At 45.4% G+C, this 21,771-nt stretch overlaps 1 protein-coding gene across 20 annotated transcripts in view; it reads left to right on the top strand.

The window, feature by feature from the left end:
• Ripor2 (RHO family interacting cell polarization regulator 2) overlaps positions 1-21,771 on the top strand; it is a 223,866-nt gene that overhangs the window by 168,205 nt on the left and 33,890 nt on the right. For 15 of the 20 annotated variants that reach the window (XR_015640804.1, XR_015640805.1, XR_015640800.1 and 12 more), the window contains 6 exons: positions 942-1,005; positions 9,277-9,320; positions 12,084-12,209; positions 12,486-12,634; positions 13,995-14,124; positions 19,730-20,398. Coding sequence is in view for 11 of the 20 variants with exons in the window: in XM_087590614.1 (XP_087446740.1) it covers positions 942-1,005; positions 9,277-9,320; positions 12,084-12,209; positions 12,486-12,634; positions 13,995-14,124; positions 19,730-20,398 (1,182 nt within the window). In the remaining 9 variants the exon portion in view is untranslated. 20 annotated transcript variants of the gene reach the window in all.

Genomic DNA, 21,771 nt, shown 5'->3' with positions numbered 1-21,771 from the left:
CCTAGCAGAGAGAGCTATCCTGACTGGGACACTTGAAGTCCACCTCTGTCTCATCAGGTCATCTGATACTAGGACAGGAGAATGGGTGTGATCAGGGATTGTAGCCCTCAGTGTCTCATTCCTTTAACACCCCAGTGAGGAGGGGACCCCTACTACGCAGGGATCATTCTGGGGCTTCATAACATCCCATTGAAAGTCTGCCTCACTTGAGTAGAATCAAATTCCTATGTTCTTCATCCCCCTGCCCGAAGTTTTGTCTCTGTGTGTACCCATGTCTGTGTGTGACAAAGAGAGGTGGGTATAGAAACCTGAGGAAGACCTCAGTTCTCATCCTCCGGGGTGCTACCATCCATTTCATTGGGGTTTGTTTGTTTCGAGACAGGGTCTCTCACTGGTCTGGAACCCTCTGAGTAAGCTAGACTTACAGGCAGCCCCAGAGGGTAACCTCTCGGCCTTCCCTCTACTAAGATTACAAGCACATACCACCACACCTGGCTGCCTCTTTCTTAATTTTGTTAAATTTAGCAAGTAAAAGATAGGTATAAATCTATGGTATATATTATGATATTATGAAACAGGCACACCCTAGAGACTAGCTGACCCAGCTTGTTTAAACCTGGAGCATGGATCTCTCTTCCTATGTGTGCCTGGGCTGATTCCCCATCACAATAGTCCTGCCGTTTTGTACAGTCCCAAGTTTGCTCTTAGAACATCCACATTCTAGAGTTGTCTGACTTCTTTGAGATCATTTAACTTGTTCACCTAGGCCTAGCTATCTCATGCACTGGAAGCGTTACCTCATTCTACCTGTCTTGCCTCGGGTACTGTGTACTCACAGAAAACCAGAACATGCCTCTTGTTCAATGCTATCACTGTTGAAATGCCTTGTGCCACTGTGTAGAGGAAGGTGGATCTAACACCATTTCCTTTGCTCTTTGCAGAACATGTGCACCATTGAAGCGGAGTTGGAGAGTCTGCTGGGAGAATTCTCCATCAAGATGAAAGGTAACCTGTCCTTGTTCAGAGAGGGATGAAGGTGCTCTGTATACTGAGCTTCATGAGGAGGAGTGCTATGGCAAAGACATAGGGTCAACTGCGCTCAGGCCTTCCTTCCACTCACGCTAATTTCTTGATGAGTCTCTCCTTGAACCTTGCCTTTTTATTTGAAAATGTTGTTTATTGATTGAGTGAAGCAGCAAACCTCAGAATCCATCCCCACAACTCAGTAAGCACCAAGGCCTTGCCACGTTCTCTTTTCCCTTTGATGAACTAGAAAACTCCAGAGGAGGAAAAGCCAAGTATGTCAGGCAGTGCATGTAAACTTCAGTACAGTTCTGAAAGAACAGGGCCATCTTATATAACCACAGTGCCAAGGCCCGTTGTTCCATTACCACATCTAACGAAATTAGCAAGCCCTTGTTATTAACCTAGTTTGTCTGCAGATATCCCCAGCTGTCTCACAAATGCTTCCTAGAGTTGCAGTGCTTCAGTTAAGGCCCACGCAAGGTCCATGTGTTATAATTGGCTCCCTTTAGTTATAGTTGGGCTCCCTTTAATCTAACACCAACCCCATCTGACTTCTAGACTTGCCTGGCAGCCTCTTTACACTGTCATTTAGCCATCTGTTTGTTTATCTGCTTTGAATATTTTCTTTTTAGTTCAAAGACCAAGTTTTTCTGTATAATTCAGGCTCGTCTCAAACTCAAAGCAATCAATCCTCCTCCTGTACCAGGCCAAGCACTGGGACTATAGTCCTGTCTCACCATCCCCATCTCACCATCCCCATCTCACCATCCCCGTCTCACCATACCTGCCTCAGCATCCCCATCTCACCATACCCGTCTCACCATACCCATCTCACCACACCTATCTCACCATACCCATCTCACCATCCCCATCTCACCACACCTATCTCACCATGCCCATCTCACCATCCCCATCTCACCACACCTATCTCACCATACCCAACTACCATACCCGTCTCATCATGGCTTGCTGTCATATCATTCATTTTATTTGTCCCCCTGCTCCCATGTTGTTGTGAATCAGTTCTAATGCGAGCATTGTTGTTTAGACCACAGCACCTGCAGCACAAAAGAAGAAAAGGGAACTTCACTTAGACGTGCCTTACGCTGAGTGTCCACAGTATCCATCAGGGCTGTGGGACAGTGCCATCATGGCCAGTCCTTTTCTCCCCTGTTATGGCTCATTTGGCTGCAGCTGAGCATCTGGGGCCCTACAGTCTTTTCTCCGGGTTTGTTTGCTGGTTTAACAGTTTGATCCTTAGGTTGCTAATGGAGATTATTACCTTCCCTACTTTCTGCAATAAGAAAAGTGAAAGGGGGAAACACCCTTTAAAGGTGGTTCTGGGTGGAGCTGGAGAGATGGCATAGTGGTTAAGAACACCAGTGGTTCTTGAGGAGGATGTGGGTTCAGTTTCCAGTGCCTACATGGCAGCTTACAACCATTGGTAACTCCAGTTCCCGGGGATCTGATAACCTCTTCTGGTCTCCTCAGGCAGCGGGCAATGCTGTGAAGTACATACATAGCACCTCGCCTGTATTGGACATCTTTGTCTTTCCAACTCTCCAGGTCCATTTGTTTCCACTTAGGTCTCTACCTGAGTCAGTGGTTCAAAACCACTCTAGATCCATGCTCTCTCTCAGCATTTCAGAATCTATACAGCAGGATGGAGATTCCAGAGGTCTCTTTAAACTTTCAGGATGATTCTGTCAGCAGCCTGGTTCACTGCAGCCTAGCATACAAGTGAAGTTACTTTGCCAATGTTAACACAAGGATTGCCCATGTCCCACGGCATGTAGGCCAGCACACGGAGAGTGAGGTCACCACCTCTGTTAACATAGGACAGCTCACGTCCTGTTTCTGATGATCACTGGTATCAGATGCTTCCTTCTTTGATGAGAGGGATAATTTCTTCTATTTCATGTGTGGAAGCCAGTAACCAAAAGACGTTAGATGACTTCTCCGAGGCCACACAGTAAGCTGATGTCAGACCTGAAGCTGAATCCTCGGGTCCTGGCTCCTACATTAGTTACTTTCCCATCTCTATGACAAATACCTGATTTAAAAAGGAACTTTGGGGAGAAAGGGTTTGCTGTGGTTTATGGCTTGAGTTGGGGACAGTTGGTGATGGCAGGGAGGGTATAAAAGAGCTCATGGCTGTGGGGGTCTGCAGCTAAGATTCCTCAAATTTCCCAGGACCAGGAGCAGAAAAGGGGCCCATGCTGGTGCTCAGCCACCTCATACACCCAATTGTTTGTGTATTTGTTTGTTTGTTTTATTCAGTTCAATACCCAAGCCTATGGTCCCCCGCATTCTGTGTGTGTCTTAACTTCTAAATTAATTGACCTTGGAAACACCCACATGGACACATCCAAAGGGATATGCCTCACTAATTCTCAGTGCCCCGCCCCTTCCTTTCCTTTCCTTTCCTTTCCTTTCCTTTCCTTTCCTTTCCTTTCCTTTCCTCTCCTTTCCTTCTTGTTGGACAGTGATCTCATGTAATATTTGCTACATAGCTGAAGCCGGCCTTGAACTCTTGATATTCTTACCGCTCACTACCCACTGAGTGTTAGGGTTGTAGTTACTGTCTCCAGCAGTAAGGTAGACATACATAGTTTGTATAGCTAAAGTTATATTTTATTATATTGAGGGTCATCATACAAGGTTGACACTCTAAATTCTTAACTATGGTCCTTAGCCTATCTCCCCAAATCTGCTCACCTGTGACCTATTTTTGCTAAAGGTCTGGTTTTGTTCTCTAACAGTAGTCCTGGCTCAGGAGACTCTCAGACCTCATGGGTCCCTAGCTAAGCTATTTTTACATTTTTACATGTCTAAAAGGCTTTTCTTACTATGCTTATTACAGTCAGCCAACACCAGACCCAGCCTTCTAGGCATTTTTTATTCAAGCAATTTAACCATGGGAATCGACCATCATAGCTGTCAGTACATGACCACCTCAATGCCACATTATGAAAGAAGTTCTAAGAATTGAGCAGACACTATCAACCATTGCTCAAATGCCAGTTTTTCCTAGAGAAGGAATTCCCTTCAACCTAAAACATAGGCACCTGAAAGGTATGGCATGGGGAAGGGACTACCCACCCACCCACGAGATCCAAACCTCAGACCTGGAGGTAGTAAGCTTCTGTCACGGGTGGAGGTGCCCTGGTCACCAACTGTGAGCTGAGTGACTTGAGCCAGTGAATGCTTGCTGGAGCCATCTGCTCTGCTGTCCCTCTGCCTACTTTTCTCATCTGCTTCCTTGGTTGCCCTAAACTCAACTTCTATCACCTCTGTCCTATGAAGTAAAAAGCCCAGGAACTGCAGCTATGACCACACACACACACACACACACACACACACACACACACACACACACACACGGCTGCGCACATGCCCTATCCTTTTCTTCCTCTACAAAAGGAGTGAGAAGACCTCCCAGATTCCACGACATCCCGGATTCTCACGAGCCACCCTGCCTGTTTATTATGTTTGATTAGTGTGAACTACCCCCACCCCTGTATCCAAAAACAACCACTTGCATCACATTGTCAGAGCTGACAAGCCCTAAGTTCCTCCCACCATACCCTCCCACACTTCCCTTTTGCTCAACCCCACAACTAACTACAATATGAAAGGCAGTTGTCCTGGTGATGGTGATGACAAAAACATGGGACACGAGCTGCTGAGCTATGCCCACCAGCCTTTGCCACCTCATGACCCCTGGACACCACAGTTGTCTGGAGATGCAGGGTGGAGGGGAACCTCTGAGGAGCACATCCTCACTCAGTGGGCATATATGAGCATCTGGACCAATCACATGACCAGACTGCTGAGCCCAGGATGGATGGAGGGTAATGGAGGGCAGAGGCCAGAGGATCGGAGTGTAAAGCTAGCTTGGGCTACACAGTAAAAGGTCTCAAAAGAAAAAAGAAAATCAAGTCAGGTTTGGCAGTCCACCCTAATCTTAGCACTCTTGAGGCTGAGGCAGGAGGATTGTGAGGTTGTGGCCAGCCTGGTCTTTAGAGTGAGACAATGTCAGAAAGAAAAGAAAAGAAAAGAAAAGAAAAGAAAAGAAAAGAAAAGAAAAGAAAAGAAAAGAAAAGAAAAGAAGGGAGGGAGAGAGGGAGGGAGGGAGGAAGGAAGGAAGGGAGGAAGGAAGGAAGGAAGGAAGGAAGGAAGGAAGGAAGGAAGGAAGGGGAAGGAAAGGGAAGGGAAGGGAAGGGAAGGGAAGGGAAAGGAAGGGAAGGGAAGGGAAGGGAAGGGAAGAGAGAAATCAAAAAAGAAAAATTAAAAATTTTAAGAGCAGATTCACTGAGGAGAGGGTTGGAGAGTGGAGAGAGCTTCCTAAAATAACCTTTGGTTAGAACAACTAAACTGAAAGTCTCTCCTGAAAGTGGGAACAAAGCTGTCAGGAACAGTGTTGTGACCCCTGCGTTCTGTAGATGTGCATTGGGGAGCTGTTTAGACCAGATTCTGAAAACCCATAAGTGCCCAGCTAAGGAGACCTGGATTCAGGACCCCAAACCAGGAAAGAAGCTAAGAATTATAATCTCTTACAGAAAACTGCTTTTCTTCCCAACAGTCACCTCATTTCAAATGCCAGGAGCACACATGTCCGGAGGTCAGTGCTAGCTAGGCACCATGACCTTTAGGGCAAGGCCAGCCACTGGTGAACTAGGAAGCCTGCCCATAAAGCAGAAAGGCCAGTATTAAGACTTCCAGCTATCTGGTACTTGGCAACTTGCCTTATAGTCTGAGGCACACTCTTAGGAAGGTCATGGCATAACTGGGAAACAATGGAGTACTTCTCTGACAAGAATCGTTTCTGAGCCAAGGGAGCCAGTGGCACAGGGAGCCAGGTGAGCTGCAGTATGGCTGTATGTAGCTGTGAGGCTGTATCAGAAACTTTCCTGCACTGGGATAAATTCTCTGAAAGAGGCAACTGAAGAAGAAAAGGATTCGTTGTGGCTTAGGGTTTGGAGGAATCTGGTCTACTGTGGGAAGGGGAGCTGTGGTAGTTGGAGGGGCTTGCAGCTGAGGCAGGGGTTAGGACAGATTAGGAAGCCAAACAGAGGCTGGAAGCAGAGCCAGGCTATAAACCTCAACAACCACTCTCCAGTGTCTGATTCCCTCCAGCTAGGCCCTAACTCCTGAAGACTCCATAGCCTCCCAAAACAGAGCTATCCAGCTGGTGACCAAATGATCACACATGAGCCTGGGGACATCATTTATTCACACAGTCACACCAGGGGCAGCCCCCTGTCCTCCATTCAGGCTGTGGAAGAGCTTTTACATCATAATGCTGGAGCAAGGAAAAAGATCAAAATGGTGGAAGGCCCATGTGAGGGAACCCAGGGATGGTTTCTGAGTGGCCACAATGACAATTTAGCTGATACAACAATTACCACCAAGCAGCTGAGAAAACACTGGGCTTTCTGCAGCTGTAGAAATGCCAGCAGGGCCTCTGGCCAGAATTGGAAGAACCCAGCCAGGCCCCAGAGTCTGGCTATCACTGCCCGAGCTTCTGCATAGGTGCTCCCACTGCAGCCTGGACCATGAACACTATGGCCTGGGATCTTTGAAATGTATTGCCTGGAACTGGTTCCTCCTGCCTGCTGCCCTTCTGCTGTAATCATTGTCACCAGAGGCTGGGAGATGCCTTACAAGGAATGCCAATAAAGTGCTTCATTCCATGGGCAACAAGACCCAAAATTCATCACAACTACAGCCCGCCCTCTCCAGTGAAGGTCTTCACATGTGAAATTTCTGGTGATTTTGAGAAGGGAGATCATCAAAGAATTTGCCCCCACCCCCCTTCTCAACTTATCCATCATGGTGCATGCTCAGCTTCCCTAAAACAGGGTCCCTATTGTCACCTCATATGTAAACGGGCAGCGGATTAACCAGGAGCTGATAGTTTGTAGGTTTTCAAAGGGTAAATCGGGTTTTGTTAGAATTAGCACATCAGGCTTGGATTCATAAAAGCCAGCCAGTGATGCTTTCTTTCAGATGTATTTTTGTGGGGGTGGAAAAAAAAAAGCCTAAGTACTCCAGAACTATTCATGAAAATAGCTTCCTCCAATCCTGCTTTTATTGCAGTGGGAGCTCCTAAGTGGCCCATTAGCTTCTAATTGTTAGTGAGACTTGGTCCTAGATAGACGGGCTTGCCAAGTCAGAGGCGTGCCAAGTTTGATGACTGCTGCCATCTATTGGCAAAGGATGGTAAAAGGCGAGTCCATTTTGAAGCTTCCCTGGATTCATCTTATTCATAATCATGCCTGTGGGCCAATGGGAAACAGATTTGTCCATTCGAGATCCTCACCATCTATTAATTGAACCATTCATTGAAGGTAAAACATACAGTGTGACATCATCCTTGTAATGTCTACACGGGTAAAACCTTGTTGGCTAGAAACACAACCGAGGGCAGGGAAGACAGCATAAAGCTAGCAAAAGGATGTGAGTTTGCATCTGCAGAACCTACATGAGAAGCTGGGCATAGTGTCATGTGATCATAATCCCAACTTGGCCCCGGAGGCAGGGGAGCCGAGTCCCTGTGCTTTCTGGCCAGCCAATCTAACCAAACAGCTACCTCTGGGTTCAGTAAGAGATCCTATCTCAAAATAAAATAAAATAAAATTAAGCTGTATGAAGCAATTGAGGAAGACAATATCAGCATCAGTATCGAACTCTGGCCTCCACAAGCACGGGCACACAGGTGCACATGCATACATGCACAAGCATGTACAAACATACGAGAAACACTCTCCCCCAGGACTCAAAGGCTGGAAATGAAAAACATCTGTGCTAAATTTTTTCCCTGCTATTTTGTCAGAAATTTTTTTCATGAGAAAATTAAAAATATAAATTAGTATTTTCACCCTCACACAGTGGGCTTTTGGTAAATATCTATAGGAAGGGGGAAAGGGTGGCAAGAGCTGGGACTCCCAAGCTGTCCCAGGGTGGTGGCCATGTAGTCTGACTAGGTGTTGCTGCTGAAGCAGTAGGCCTCAAGTGGCACTATCTACTCCAAAGTGACTGCAGATGGCACAGGGGAAGGGAAGCCACCTTATGCTAACTTGTTCTGTCAATCAACACAGACTACAGGCATCTCAGAGGAAGGAACCTTATTTGAGAAAATCCCCCGCTAAGATCCAGCCATAGAATATTTTCTTACTTTGTGATTGGTGGGGAGGGGTCCAGCCCATCATGAGTGGGGCCATCCATGCACTGGGAATCCTGTTCTATAAGGAAGCAGGCTGAGAAAGCCAATAAGCAGCAACCCTCCACAGCCTCTGTATCCCATGACCTCTGTGTCAGCTCCTGACTCTAGGTTCCTGCCCTGTTGGAGTTCCCGTCCTGACTTCCATTCAGACAATGAAACTTCAGCTAAACAAACCCTTTCTTCCCCACTGATAACTGAGCGCACACCTCTTCTTTTGAAGAAACAGACTATTGGCAGTTGATTGGATTTGGCTTGTTTTCTTTTCTTTATTCATATTTATTTTTATGTGAATTTGAGTTCTCCCCTCATGGGTAGACACGAGGCATGAGGGTGTCAGATTCTGGAGTTGCAGACAGTTATGAGCTGCCACCTGGGTGCTGGGAATTGAACCCATGTACTCTGGAAGAGCAGTCAATGCTCACAACTGCTAAGCCATCTCCCCAGCTCCTTGGTTTGCTTTCTTAATCACCAGTTTGGGGTACATAACAGTCTATTTCTAGCAAGGTCACAACCATCAACAGTGACATCACTGTGCCGTATTTTAAAAAAAAGGAGAAAAACAGTAGAAAAAATTAGAAAAACTGTTTTTCTGCTGCAGACAATCAATAGGCATGGGGACAAGGGCTCACAAGGGAGGTATTTAGTGCAACAAATCTTGGGACAAAAGGACAAACAAGAGGCCAGTTTATTTTCATGGGAATATTTTGGTCAGGGAAAGACTATGTCTTTCTGGTCCTGCTGCCCTGATCTTGAGATCTGCCAAAGGCACACAGAGTTCTAACCACCCAACAGCCTGGTCCTGGAAGCCTCCTCCCATTATCCTATCGGGATGTGTCCTGCTAGCTGTAATGGATAGAATCCCTCTACATCCCTGCAAGGGCTATTCTCTGAAGATGCTTCTAAACCTGTTACCTGAGTCTTCTCCACTCTCCCATGTTACTTGGGTTTTTATCCATGATAAATTGGGTCGCCAAAGAAAGGAACTGTGTTCTGCAACTCACAGCCCAATCTCTTGTTTACAGGTCTGGCTGGCTTTGCCCGCCTCTGTCCTGGAGATCAATATGAAGTAAGTAACATGTTGGTCTGCATGTTGGCATTGAAGGGTTGAAGGGCAGGAGCTGGCTGTAGTTTTGTTGTTGTTACTGCTGCTGGTGGTGGTATTTTAGTACTATTAGCCAAGGAACTTGTACGTGCTGAACAAGTTCTCTACCATTGAGCTACGTCTTCAGTCAATGTTTTAATTTTTAAAAGTGTGTGTGTGTATGTGTGTGTGTGTGTGTGTGTGTGTGTGTGTGTGTGTATGTGTGTGTGTGTGTGTGTAGGGGGTGTCTTGCAGGTATGTGCACAGGAGCATAGGTATCTACAGAGACCAAAGCTTGAGTTTTGGGCAGTTGTGAGCTTCGTGTAGATGTTGGGAACTGAACTCAAGTCCTCTGCAAGAATAGTATATGTTCTTAATGGCTGAGCCATTCTCTGCCTCTGCTTTTTATTTTTAAAACAGCAGTTTGTAAAGTTGCTCAGGCTAACCTTGAACTTGTTGTGATCCTCCTGCCTCAGTTCGGATGTTAGGCATGTACCACCAAGCCTCAGTCCAGTTGTTAACTATTTTTGCTTCGTTTGTCTTTTAACATTTTGAGCCAGTGAGAAAGTTTGGAGGGTAATCTGAGAACTGATGTGTGGAACATGGCGGTTCCATATACCCCATCGCTACCTTCCTCGTGCTACATTGCTCACTACCAATCATGACCCTCCATCCCTAAGTTCCTCTCCTAACACTGAAAGGACAGTCTTTCACATAAGCCCCAGACTGCCTCTCTATTGGGTATATTCTCTCTCTCTCTCTCTCTCTCTCTCTCTCTCTCTCTCTCTCTCTCTCTCTCTCTCTCAACACAAATATAGGTGCTGCTCCTTGGTAGGTTTATTGGTCCCAAAGAATAGGGCTGAGGAAGTCGCAACTGGGCTAAGGCAAAGGGGTTCATGGATCTTAGGCAAGGAGTGATGGTGGATGGTGAGCTAGGAGGAGGGATGGTGCCCAAGTATCAGCAAACTCTAAGCCCCTGGACCAGCACTTGAATGGGCTGGCCATGTCAGAAAGGTGGGTTGCATCAACTGCTAAAAATACAGAACTAGGCTTTTGGCGGCATTCCTTTGTTTAGAGTTTTCTCAGTGTAGACTAGGTTGGGAGAAGAAGGGTAGACAACGGGGTTTCCCAGCTAGTGCAAGAGCAAGCAATGGGCTCCAACCAAACACTCTTCAACAAATGCTATGTGATAGAACAGTTTGTGATCTCGCAATGTCCCCAACTGTACATTGTAGCAGCTTTTCTTTCTGATCTAAGATCTAATCTAGTGTTGTGACAGAATCAAAGTCTTATGACTGAAAATAGATAAAACCTACCATGTGTGTCCAATTCATGACCTGGGGACTCCATGCTGCCAAGAATATAAATGTGGCCTGACACAAAATCATACACACACATTAGGAGATATTTTTGTGTATGTGAAAATCTTGGGTCACTCAATTGCACAGTACTTGAATGTGAATTTCTTTTTTTTTTTTTTTTTTTTTTTTTGGTCTTTTTTTCGGAGCTGGGGACCGAACCCAGGGCCTTGTGCTTCCTAGGCAAGCGCTCTACCACTGAGCTAAATCCCCAGCCCCGAATGTGAATTTCTGTATGACAATGTCATCTGCTCATCCCAAAGGTTGAACATGACCAACACCTAATTATAAAGTTTTCTTTACAAAAAAAAAATGTACTTATAAACCAAATGGTTGCTCATACCTGAAGGGATTGTTATTTGAGACAGCCTGAACCACATAGTAAGACCCTGTCTCAGACACAAAACAACCAAAACTTTCTTAAAATCAAAAGGCCATTTGTCTCAACTTTCTTCAAAAGAGCATGCATGTAATAATTTCATCTCCTTGCAAAGGCTCTGAGGCCACTCACACCAACTGCCCTCCTCTGCCCAGAGTATGGACGGTCCCAACCCTTACCAGCGTCAGCAGGGGGAGGTCTATTTCTCTCTGCTGGCTACCCGTAGAATTGGAGATGGTTCTTGTCTCTCTAAAGGAGCTAGGGTCAACAGAGCTCCAGTTCTGATGGCTGATAGATTAATGTAGGGTTAAAAGAAAAAAAAAAAAAAAGACAAGTTTTATATGAGTGGATAGACTGACACAGAGCTATGACCTCTTTTTAAAATACCTATGTAGGTTTGTTTTTTATTTTATATGTGAGTGCTTACCTCATGTATGTCTGTACACTCTGTGTGTGTGTGTGTGTGTGTGTGTGTGTGTGTGTGTGTGTGTGTGTGTGTGTGATGCCTGAAGAGGACAGAAGAGGGTAGAAGAGGGTGTTGAATCTCTGGTAAGCCATGGTGTGGGTTCTGGAAACCAAACCTCAGTCCTCTACAAGAGCAGCAAGTACTCTTAGCCAGTGAGCCAACTCTCCTTCCCATTACTAAAGAAATGCCCACACCCTCAGCTAGAGAACCAGAATGCACCCCTTAACTAGTCCAGATGTGCTACATTGTAGCTTTGGTATTAGCACTCAGGAGTCAGAGGCAGGTAGACGACTTTGAGTTGGAGGCCAGTCAGATCTACTTTGTGAGTTCCAGGGTAACCAGGGATACATAGTGAGACTCTGTTTCAAGTACATAAATTAAGTTGAATCTCCTCTACACTCCTCCTGGACTCCTCTGAGAATGCAGACTGGGGATGGGAAGGAGAATGAAGGGTGTGGGCCCATTTCCTGACCCTTAGATCTGGGCAATTGGGAGGGAAGGTAGAGTCTGGGAAAACAGGAGGCTCCCTAATGTCTTCACCCCAGATTTTCATGAAATATGGCCGGCAGAGGTGGAAACTCAAGGGCAAAATAGAAGTGAATGGCAAACAGAGCTGGGATGGAGAAGAAACCGTCTTCCTGCCCCTCATAGTTGGGTTCATTTCAATCAAGGTACAGTGTGTCCGTGCCTTTTGTTGTCTTTCCTTCCTTCCTGGTATCATGGCCCAATGATCCCTTGGTGGGGACCCTCCATCCCATAGGCTTCTCTCTGTGCAAAGCTTCTTTGCTCTCAAAGAGCTGCTCTCAAAGCCCAGAGACAACATAACTGTAACGCAGTAACATTTTTTAAAATAACTGACAGATATCGTTCTAAAATAAGGAATTGACTGACTAAGAAAAACCAAAGATAAGACATCCCTCCTTTTCTCCCCTCTCCTTCTCTACCAGGTCACGGAACTCAAAGGACTGGCAACTCACATCCTAGTAGGCAGTGTGACCTGCGAGACCAAAGAGCTGTTTGCAGCCCGACCCCAGGTGGTGGCTGTTGACATCAATGACCTTGGTACCATCAAACTGAACCTGGAAATCACCTGGTAGTAAGTTCCTTTTTTTCAAGTTCATCATGGGAAGGCAAGGGCTGATGGGTAGTGTTGTTCCAATGTCAGCATGGAACAGGGGTCACTCCCAAACTGCCGCATCGGAATCTTTTAAACTCCCCAGGTATCAGGTTCACATAACGCTCCTTTTCCGTTGCCTACTTTTAAACATTTTATTATGACCTGGTATGGGGGGCACATGTCAGTAACCCCAGCATGTGCTAGGTAGAAGCAGGTGGGCCAGAAGTTCAAGTTTAACTTCACTTTCATGGCAAATAATTGTTCCAGCCTGAGCCACAGGAGACCTGTCTCAAAAAGTAAAATAAAATAAGGTCTGAGGAGATAGCTTTGTGATACCACTTTGCCATGCAACTGTGAGGAGCTGAGTTTAGATCTCTACAACCCATGTAAAGCCAAACTCATGTGTCTATAACCCGGGAACTCCTAAGGTAAGACAGGAGAATCACAGGAAGTTCATGAGCCAGCTAGCCTGCTATACACAGCAGCAGATAAGAAACACCATCTCAGACAAGAGTCAAGAGGAGGAATGAGACCTGTGGTTGTCCTCTGACCTTGGCATGCACACTGTACACACACACACACACACACACACACACACACACACACACACACACACACACAATTCTTTAAAGGAACAAAAAAAATTATGTTCTTTTTAAAAGTCACCTGATGAAAAAATTCACAGCCCTTGGCTTGTGAGTAAATATGTCATGTTGATATTTGTATTGGAAGTCTCCGTTACAAATCAAAGTCAGCTGTGGCAACAGCCAGGATGCTGTTGTCCTGTCACGGAAACAGCGTCCAGCGCCTGGCTTTTCTGTGCTCACAGTCTCTGCTTGTTAATGAGCATGTCAAAGGTCACTGTCCCTGAAAGGTGATGGGATGTCAGTGACCAGCAACCAGTACATCCGAAATCACTGCGATTGTTTTCCTTAGTACGGAATGACAGTCTGCTAGTCACTTACCTGCCTAGAGTCCATCCAGATGAAGTTCTGAGGAAAATTTACAGGTTTCCCCAACATCCCAACATTTCCATCCAACATCCAATGTTTCCTCAATATTACATGTGAGCAGCTAATCCACTCATGTTTCTAACACTCATGGGGAAACTGACATATCTGAAGCACCTTCAATCTGGCCACACAGCAGGTCTAGACTCAGTCTTCTGTTGCGCCTTCTTTTTTCCTTATTTATTTTCTGACAACCTAGGCTGGTCCAAACCAGCCCCATTCCCACTGGACTGAGTCGATGCTGTCCTAAGGAGGAGCCATCCTCCCGCTTCCTGGGTTGATAGGTGGTCGTAATGGACATGCTAACCTAAGAACCTATTGTTCTACAGTCCCTTTGACGTGGAGGACACAACCCCATCATCAGGCCCTGGGAACAAGACAGCTGCTCTCCAGCGGAGGATGTCCATGTACAGCCAGGGTACCCCAGAAACACCCACCTTCAAAGACCAGTCCTTCTTTGTAAGTTCAGTGTGATTTCTGGCATAGAAACGAGATCTGTGTCACCCACATCAGAGACTTTCAACAGCAGGGGAGATGCTCTGCAGTTAAAGTGCTTGCTCTGCAAGCATGAGGGCTAGAATTTGCATCATCAAATGCTGGGTGGGTGTGCTGGCCCGCTGTGACTCCAGCCTGGAATGGCTGAGGTGGGAATCTCTAGAGCGGGCTACCTTGGGAGACATAGAACTCTGGGTTTGATTGAGAGAACCTGCCTCAGTGAATAAGATGGGAAAATAATTGTCCTGATGGATCCCTCACCTATGCATACGCACATGCACATATATCTGTGCATACATACACATCACACTCATAAACACATGGAAAGAAGAATTGATTCTTAGAGGTTACCCTAATTGTGTGGTGACTAAGGATGTCGTGTTCTGAGACACTCAGGGCCTCTGAGTACAGGGCTGGCATCCTCTGCCTGTCTCTCCCTCATTCAGCTTCACTTTTGGAAAGGTGGGAAAAGGCATGTAGGTTTTCCAAGCATTCTTTGACATTAATCTTTTCAAGTGTATTTGGATGACGCCTGCTTGACTTCATCGAGCCCTACTAACTACCAAGGGAAACCCATTAACCTGCTTCTTTCCACTAACTTCCCCTTCTCGCCCTGACTTCTGAAGAGATGGTTGCGGCTGTCTGTCTTGAGTGCCTTGCGAGACACTTTCTTTGCCACGTTGCACCACAACCACTCTGTCGGTGACCTGCCTTCCCTCAGCCTGAACCCCAAGGCCCTGCTAGAATTCTATGTGAGTGTGGGCAGCCTGGAGTGAGGTGCTTGACTTCAGGGAGCCTGTGCATGCAGCCCAGCATGACTCTTGTGTCTTGCCTGTCTTGCCTGCTGGGTAATAACTGTCCTGTCCTTGGGGTGGGAAGCATGGTCTTGCATGCAACTCTGTCACCTTCCTTTTCCAACAATTCCTGGTTTATGCTGTGATTTTTTTTCCTCTGTGGTAACAAGATTTTCACTCTTAAAAAACAAACGATTGTTTTTAAACAATTGTATTGGGACTGTAGCTCAGTTGGGAGAATGCTTGAGGCTGGATTCTAAACTCAGCACCACCTGAACCAGAGGTGCTGGCACTCCTATAACCCTAGCACTCAGAAAGTAGAGACGAGGGGGCTGGAAGTTCGAGGCCATCCTCCACTGCATAGTGAGCTCCAGGGGCTGAGTTCCTATGGGGAAAAGAAAAGAAGAAAAAGAAAGAAATGGTTTTTAGTTTACCATTGACATCAGACTTGCAAAAGTCAGCACTCAGGGACTCAGAAGGATCTGAGCCAACATTATCACAGATGCTTCTTTTTGTCCACCCTGCCCTGCTCTAGTGAAAGAAGGCCTGGAGTCGTAGGAATGTAATAGGCAACCTATTTTATGAATTACATATTATATTTAAGAAAATGCACAGACAAGTATACATACATATGAGAAATCCTCTGCTGTTTTTCTGAAGAATAAATATCACCTTCAATTGTCCTGAGAGGAGAGTAAAGGACTTCTGACTAATACAATAATAACAACAATAATTGTATGTCATTCATTGAGTAAAAATGGAGGTAAAAAGCACAACATATATACTCATGAGAAAAATAGGAAGGATGTACATGAAAATGTGTAAAAATAAAAATAATACCAAAAACAATAGTCTGATACAAGTAGCCATTTGTGGATTTGATGGCTATCTGTGCTCACGTGGTATAACTCAGAGGGTTACAGGAATGTTGACATTACTTGCCACTTGTGATGAAATACTTGACAAGAATCAACTTAAGGCAGAGTTTATTTGGGCCCATGATTTAAGGAGCCCACATTGGGGAAGGCATGGTGGCAGGCATGACACAGCTGATCATTGTGTTAGCAGTCAAGAAACAGATGAACACTGAACACTGGTGCTCAACTCATTGCTTCTTCTCTTCAGTCTGGGGCCCTATCCAGTGGAATGCTGCCACCCATGTTCAGGGTGGGTCTTCTCACCTCAGTTAAACCTCTCTGCAAACACCCTCATAGGCATACCCAAAGATATGCTTCCACGGTGATTCTAATTGACTCAAGTTGACAATGAAGATCTCCCTTCATGGGAGGATCAGTAGAAGTTGAACAGCATACTTTAAGCCACATTAGAAAACACTGGATCCCTTCCTATAGTGTTTTGGAAAACACAACAGTCCTCAGAGTAGCCATTTCTATCTGCTCAAAGCCCATTGCACCAGACTCATTTCTCCCTTTCCACTCCACCCTTCTTTCTGTATGTTCTACAGCTCTGTGAATGTCCCACATTCTTTTTAGAACTCATATGTCTTTTCATCCTGTCCTCTGCCTCACTAATCTCCATGGCTCAGTTCTAGAACCATCTTTTCACTTTCTAGGACCTTGATCTCATGACATACTTCCAAATACATCGTCTGTGAACCAAGGTAAAATCAATCTAGTCAAGGGCTAAGAAGGAATTCTATGCCTATGTCCATGAAGATTATGATACCTGAAAACCAATGTGCAAGGTGTTGTGAGACTGTGACTGTTTGTAGTTTAAGCTTCAAGAACAGCTACACCTCTGTGATTGGCTCCATAAAAGTCTAGCTGTAGGCAGATCTCCCTGCCATTTTTAGAGCACTAAGGCCATGCTACTCCACTTTGGTTTCCTTCTTGTGGGGTGCCTGTTGGTAGATGTGTATTCTTCATAAACCATAAGTCCCTGAGAGCAGGGCATCTGAACTTAGTACAGTTCAGTATTTGCCACTAAAGTAAGTTCAAATTGACCCTGGCCACCCAGCCCTGTGCTACAGCTAGCAGTTCCACCCCTGATGCAGCCAAGAGGTGTGTGCACAGAAGTTCAGGTGAGATTGTACAGGCCCTGTTGGACAACATGAGCCCTCAGTAAAGAGCCAAGGGGTTTTCAGAGATGGCCCAGCAGTCAGGACTCTGATCCACCAACCATCAGTTCCCCAAACTTTCCCTTTTATCTTTACTGCAGGTATAAGGGTATAACAGAATGTGAAAGTTGAGAGAAGAACTCAGACTGGAGAGGAAGAGGAAGTGCACAGGAGCCCACTGCCTCTGAGAGCTCAGAGGAAGGCAGTCTCTGTCCTTCAGCTTCCTTCCGCTCACTTTGTTCACTGGGGTCATTTGTACCATGGTTGTGAAAATAGACATTAGCTTAACGATTCCCACATACCCTTGAGTGTCTACAGGGAATTGAATGTCTACAGGGACCCAGCCAGATGCCCAAATCCCCAGAGGCTCGAGCCCCTAACATCAAATAGCACAATGATCGCATAGACCCCACATCCCCTGTACTTCAGATCATTTCCTTATGAGCTAACGTATGAGCCCTAACACAGTGTAACTGATGGGAAACAGTTATTCTGCCATAATGGATACTGACAAGGAAAAAGTGTGTGCATGTTCCAAGTATTCCCCATCTGTGGTTAGTTGACTCTGCAATGTTTAGAATTGATGGATACAGAGGAATGGCTGTGCTTCAAAAGCCCAAAATGGAGGACTAATGAGGTGGCTAAGTGGGTAAAAGTGCTTCTAGCACTAGCCTGACAACCTTAGGTCAATCACTGGTGTCCCTTAACCTCCACATGAGTACCTTTGCATACACACAGACATAGACATACACACAGACAGACACATAGACACACACAGAGTCATATGCAAACACACACACACAGCACTTGACATACAAGCGTGAGGGACTGAGTTTGAATACACAGAACTCACAGAAAGCTGGACGTGGTGGTGCAAACATCTGCAATCCCAGTGCTGCTGTAGTGAGATGGGAAGCAGAGGCAGGAGAATTATGAGAAGCTCACATGTCAGTTACCCTGCTATGCTCAGTGGTGAACTAGAGACCATATCTCAAACAAAGTAAAAGGGGACCAGCACCCACAACTGTCCTCTGATTCCACACCCATGTTCATCCTCATACATATATACACAAACAAAATACAATAAAATAAAACTTAAAATTTCAACCTGGAGAATATGAAGGAAAAAAAAAACAATTTCTAAGAGGCTAATTTCAAATACCTAGAAAGTTTGTTCTACCCAACACAACACAAAGCTGTAAATTTAGTTAAGACATCATCATATTTTTCTCCCTCTGTTTTGCAATTTTTTCTAAGAACAGCACCAACATTTTCTTTTCTTTTTTGAAAAGATTTATTTATTATATATAAGTACACCATAGCTGTCTTCAAACACACCAGAAGAGGTCATCAGATCTCATTACGGATGGTTGTGAGCCACCATGTGGCTGCTGGGATTTGAACTCAGGACCTCTGGAAGAGCAGTCAGTGCTCTTTTTTTTTTTTTTTTTAAAGATTTATTTATTTATTATATATAAGTACACTGTAGCTGTCTTCAGATACACCAGAAGAGGGCATCAGATCTCCTTACAGGTGGTTGTGAGCCACCATGTGGTTGCTGGGAATTGAACTCATGACCTCTGGAAGAGCAGTCGGGTGCTCTTAACCGCTGAGCCATCTCTCCAGCCCAGCAGTCAGTGCTCTTAACCACTGAGCCATCTCTCCAGCCCTTTTTTTCTGCAATTTTAAAGACTCAGCTGTGGAGGTCTTGACACGAATTTTGTAAAGTTTGTAGATGACAATAACATACCATGGTGTCAAAAGGTTAGACACAGCAGCCTGAGGAAAGACAGTTAAGTGTACTCACTTTGAAATTGCTCTGCTCATGACAACAAGCCAGTTGTGTTAATTATCTGGAAATTTCCAACTGTGTGAGGTCAAACCCAGGGGCTCACACATGCTGGGCAGACTGTCTACCCATTGGGCTATCAACCCAGCTTAGTTGCCTGATTGTCTCTCTTCAGAGCTTCCTGAAGCACAGAGGCAACCTGAAGCAGGGCTTGCTTGACAGAGAACTGTATCTCCAGAGACTCTAAGACACCACGCACTCCCCCAGGACTTACCTTCTATGACACAGATGTCCCACCCATCAGTGTCTTTCTTTTATTTCTACAGAAGCTAAACAAGTGGACTTCAAAAGTTCAAATTTTGTCAGTAGATATTTTTCAAAAGGTAATTGTTGAGAACTGAAGCAAAACAAATATCTCATCCTTGGAGCCAAAGAACATGTGAAGTATTTTAAGATACACACAAGTGGGGGTTGGGGATTTAGCTCAGTGGTAGAGCGCTTGCATAGCAAGAACAAGGCCCTGGGTTCGGTTCTCAGCTCTGGAAAAAAAAAAAAGATACACACAAGTGCATGCTGTACACACACAAAAATAAGAAGAAAAAAGATGGGTAGTGCTATTCATAGTGATGGCTGCCAAGTACTGTGGGATCCTGGGGTTCATAAAATCAAACATCATCCCCACTCACCCTCAAAGTGCATGGGGAAAATGTCAAACCTAAAGTAACCTTTAGTGACCTTTCACCTAGCTCCAACAATGGAGACCATGTTTAATGGCTTGTTTTCCCTTTGCCTTCATAGACACATGGATCAAATAAATTGGTAACATTAGAGCCTTTTCATCTTAATTGCCTCCCCTCTTGTCCGGAGATGCGCCATGACAAATGTATCCTGTCCTATCTTTCTCCACAGTCAAATCTGCCAGATGACATCTTTGAGAGTGGAAATGCAGCAGAGGAGAAAAGGCCACTGTCTCTCAGCTTCAGTGACCTGCAAGATGGAGACTGTGTCTTCACCTCCAGCTCAACCACCTCTCCCTCCAGTTCACACTCTGCCCATCCAGAGATTACCATCACCCCTGCTGAGCTTACCCACAGCAGCCTGTCCTCACAAAATGAGGGCACTGAGGACAGCAGCTCAGCGTCTTCCAGGAATTCCTTGGGTGAGGACCATGAGCCAAAGTCCCACTCAAAGAGTGATACGGTAGAGCCCAAGAAGCCCAGTGTGGATGCCAGGTCTGGTACTGAGAGCCTTTTTCTAGAGAATAGTGTTGCAGAGGCTCTCCTGCAGGAATCAGATGAGGCCTCTGAGCTCAAGCCTGTGGAACTGGACACTTTTGAAGGAAACATCACAAAGCAACTAGTGAAGAGGCTCACCTCAGCTGAGGGGCCCATCACTACCAACAAGCTTTTCTTTGAAGGCTCTGTTGGTAGTGAATCTGAGGCCGGCCGGTCCTTCCTCGATGGCAGCCTGGAAGATGCCTTCAATGGACTCTTCCTTGCATTAGACCCACACAAGGAGCAGTACAAAGAGTTCCAGGATCTGAACCAGGAAGTCACACATTTGGATGATGTCCTCAAAGTAAGTACCTTTCTGAAAAAAAAAATCTGATTTGGTTTGGAAAAATGTATCCTAAGCCAACATTTTATTTAAGATAACAAATCTTATCCTGTCAATGTGTATCTGCTGTATAAGTGGAGGTAATTCTTTAATTCCAGTTACATCTATCAATTCTTATTTTTCTGACAATAAATCAGCTTAGCTAAATGGATTAGGAATTGGATAATAAACTCTAAAAAGATCTAAGAATAGGGAAATGGCTCAGTGGCCTAGTGACCTGGACCGTTAGTCATCCTTTAGTGACAGGTTCCTGAGAGGAAGGACCTAAGGATAGGAAGATAAAGAAGGTCGGTAAAGTTGGGGTCAAGAGGTCTTGCACAAGCTACGCCTTAGGCCAAGTAAATTTTTTTTAAGAAGTACAGCATCTCATATACAATTTCCAGTGGAAAAAATGGGACAGAGTCAGCAGAAACCTCAAATGCAGTGAGGCAGAGTCAGCAGGAAGCCAACCGAGCAATGTTGCATGAAGGGAACACAGGACATCTCAAGTGAGTCACTAGATGAGCATACAGCAGCCTCAGGGCTGCGGACCATAGCCCTTTAGTAGGGAAGCATGGGATTCTCAGGAGATGAAACTACAGCTTCCCCACAGCCCAGGCCCAGGCTCCAGGCCATTACTGGCCTTGCCAAGCTTTTCCTGGTTTTAGACAAGGAACTATATTCCTTCTCCATACATCAGGACCTCAGGAGAGCCTTGGATCAATGTGCCCCACCGTAGCAGGGAAGAGTCTATCCTGAAACCAGAAGGACCTGAGTTCAGCCTCCAGAACCCACATAGAAAAGGACAGGCATAGTTTGAAATGCTAGAAATCCCAGAGGCTGGGGGACTCCTGGAATTTGCCAGCCAGCCAGTCTGGTACTTAGTGCGTTCCATGCCACACAAAGACCCTGACTCGAAACAAGATGGAACCCCAAAAAGCAACCCTAGAGGTTGACCTCTGCCATACACACATACATACATACATACATACATGCATACATACATATATACATACACAAACACACATACACACACATGCATGCATTTCTTCATGTATTTGTATACACATACCCCACACTATCTCCACATACATGTGAAATCCAGATGTGAAATACTGGTGTTTGTTTCAAAGATGCTACTGGTTCAGACCTCTCTGTGGGTACCAGGAAAACTGGGGAAGCTTAGCCCCAAGGTGAGGAGCCATCCTCTTTTCACAGTGCCACCAGCTAAGGGCAGTTTCTCATGAATGTAACCTAAATCAGCAAACTGAGACCTCAAAGGAATCAGGAACAATTCACCCTTGCTCATTTACTAGAAGTCAGGGAGCCAAAAAATTCCAGCGAAGACAGTTTCC

Source organism: Rattus norvegicus, chromosome 17 (genome assembly GCF_021556685.1).
Source record: "Rattus norvegicus strain SHRSP/BbbUtx chromosome 17, alternate assembly SHRSP_T2T, whole genome shotgun sequence".
Classification (NCBI taxonomy): domain Eukaryota; kingdom Metazoa; phylum Chordata; class Mammalia; order Rodentia; family Muridae; genus Rattus; species Rattus norvegicus.
Note: the sequence above shows the minus strand (reverse complement) of the source record. Positions and strands in the feature narration are given on the sequence as shown.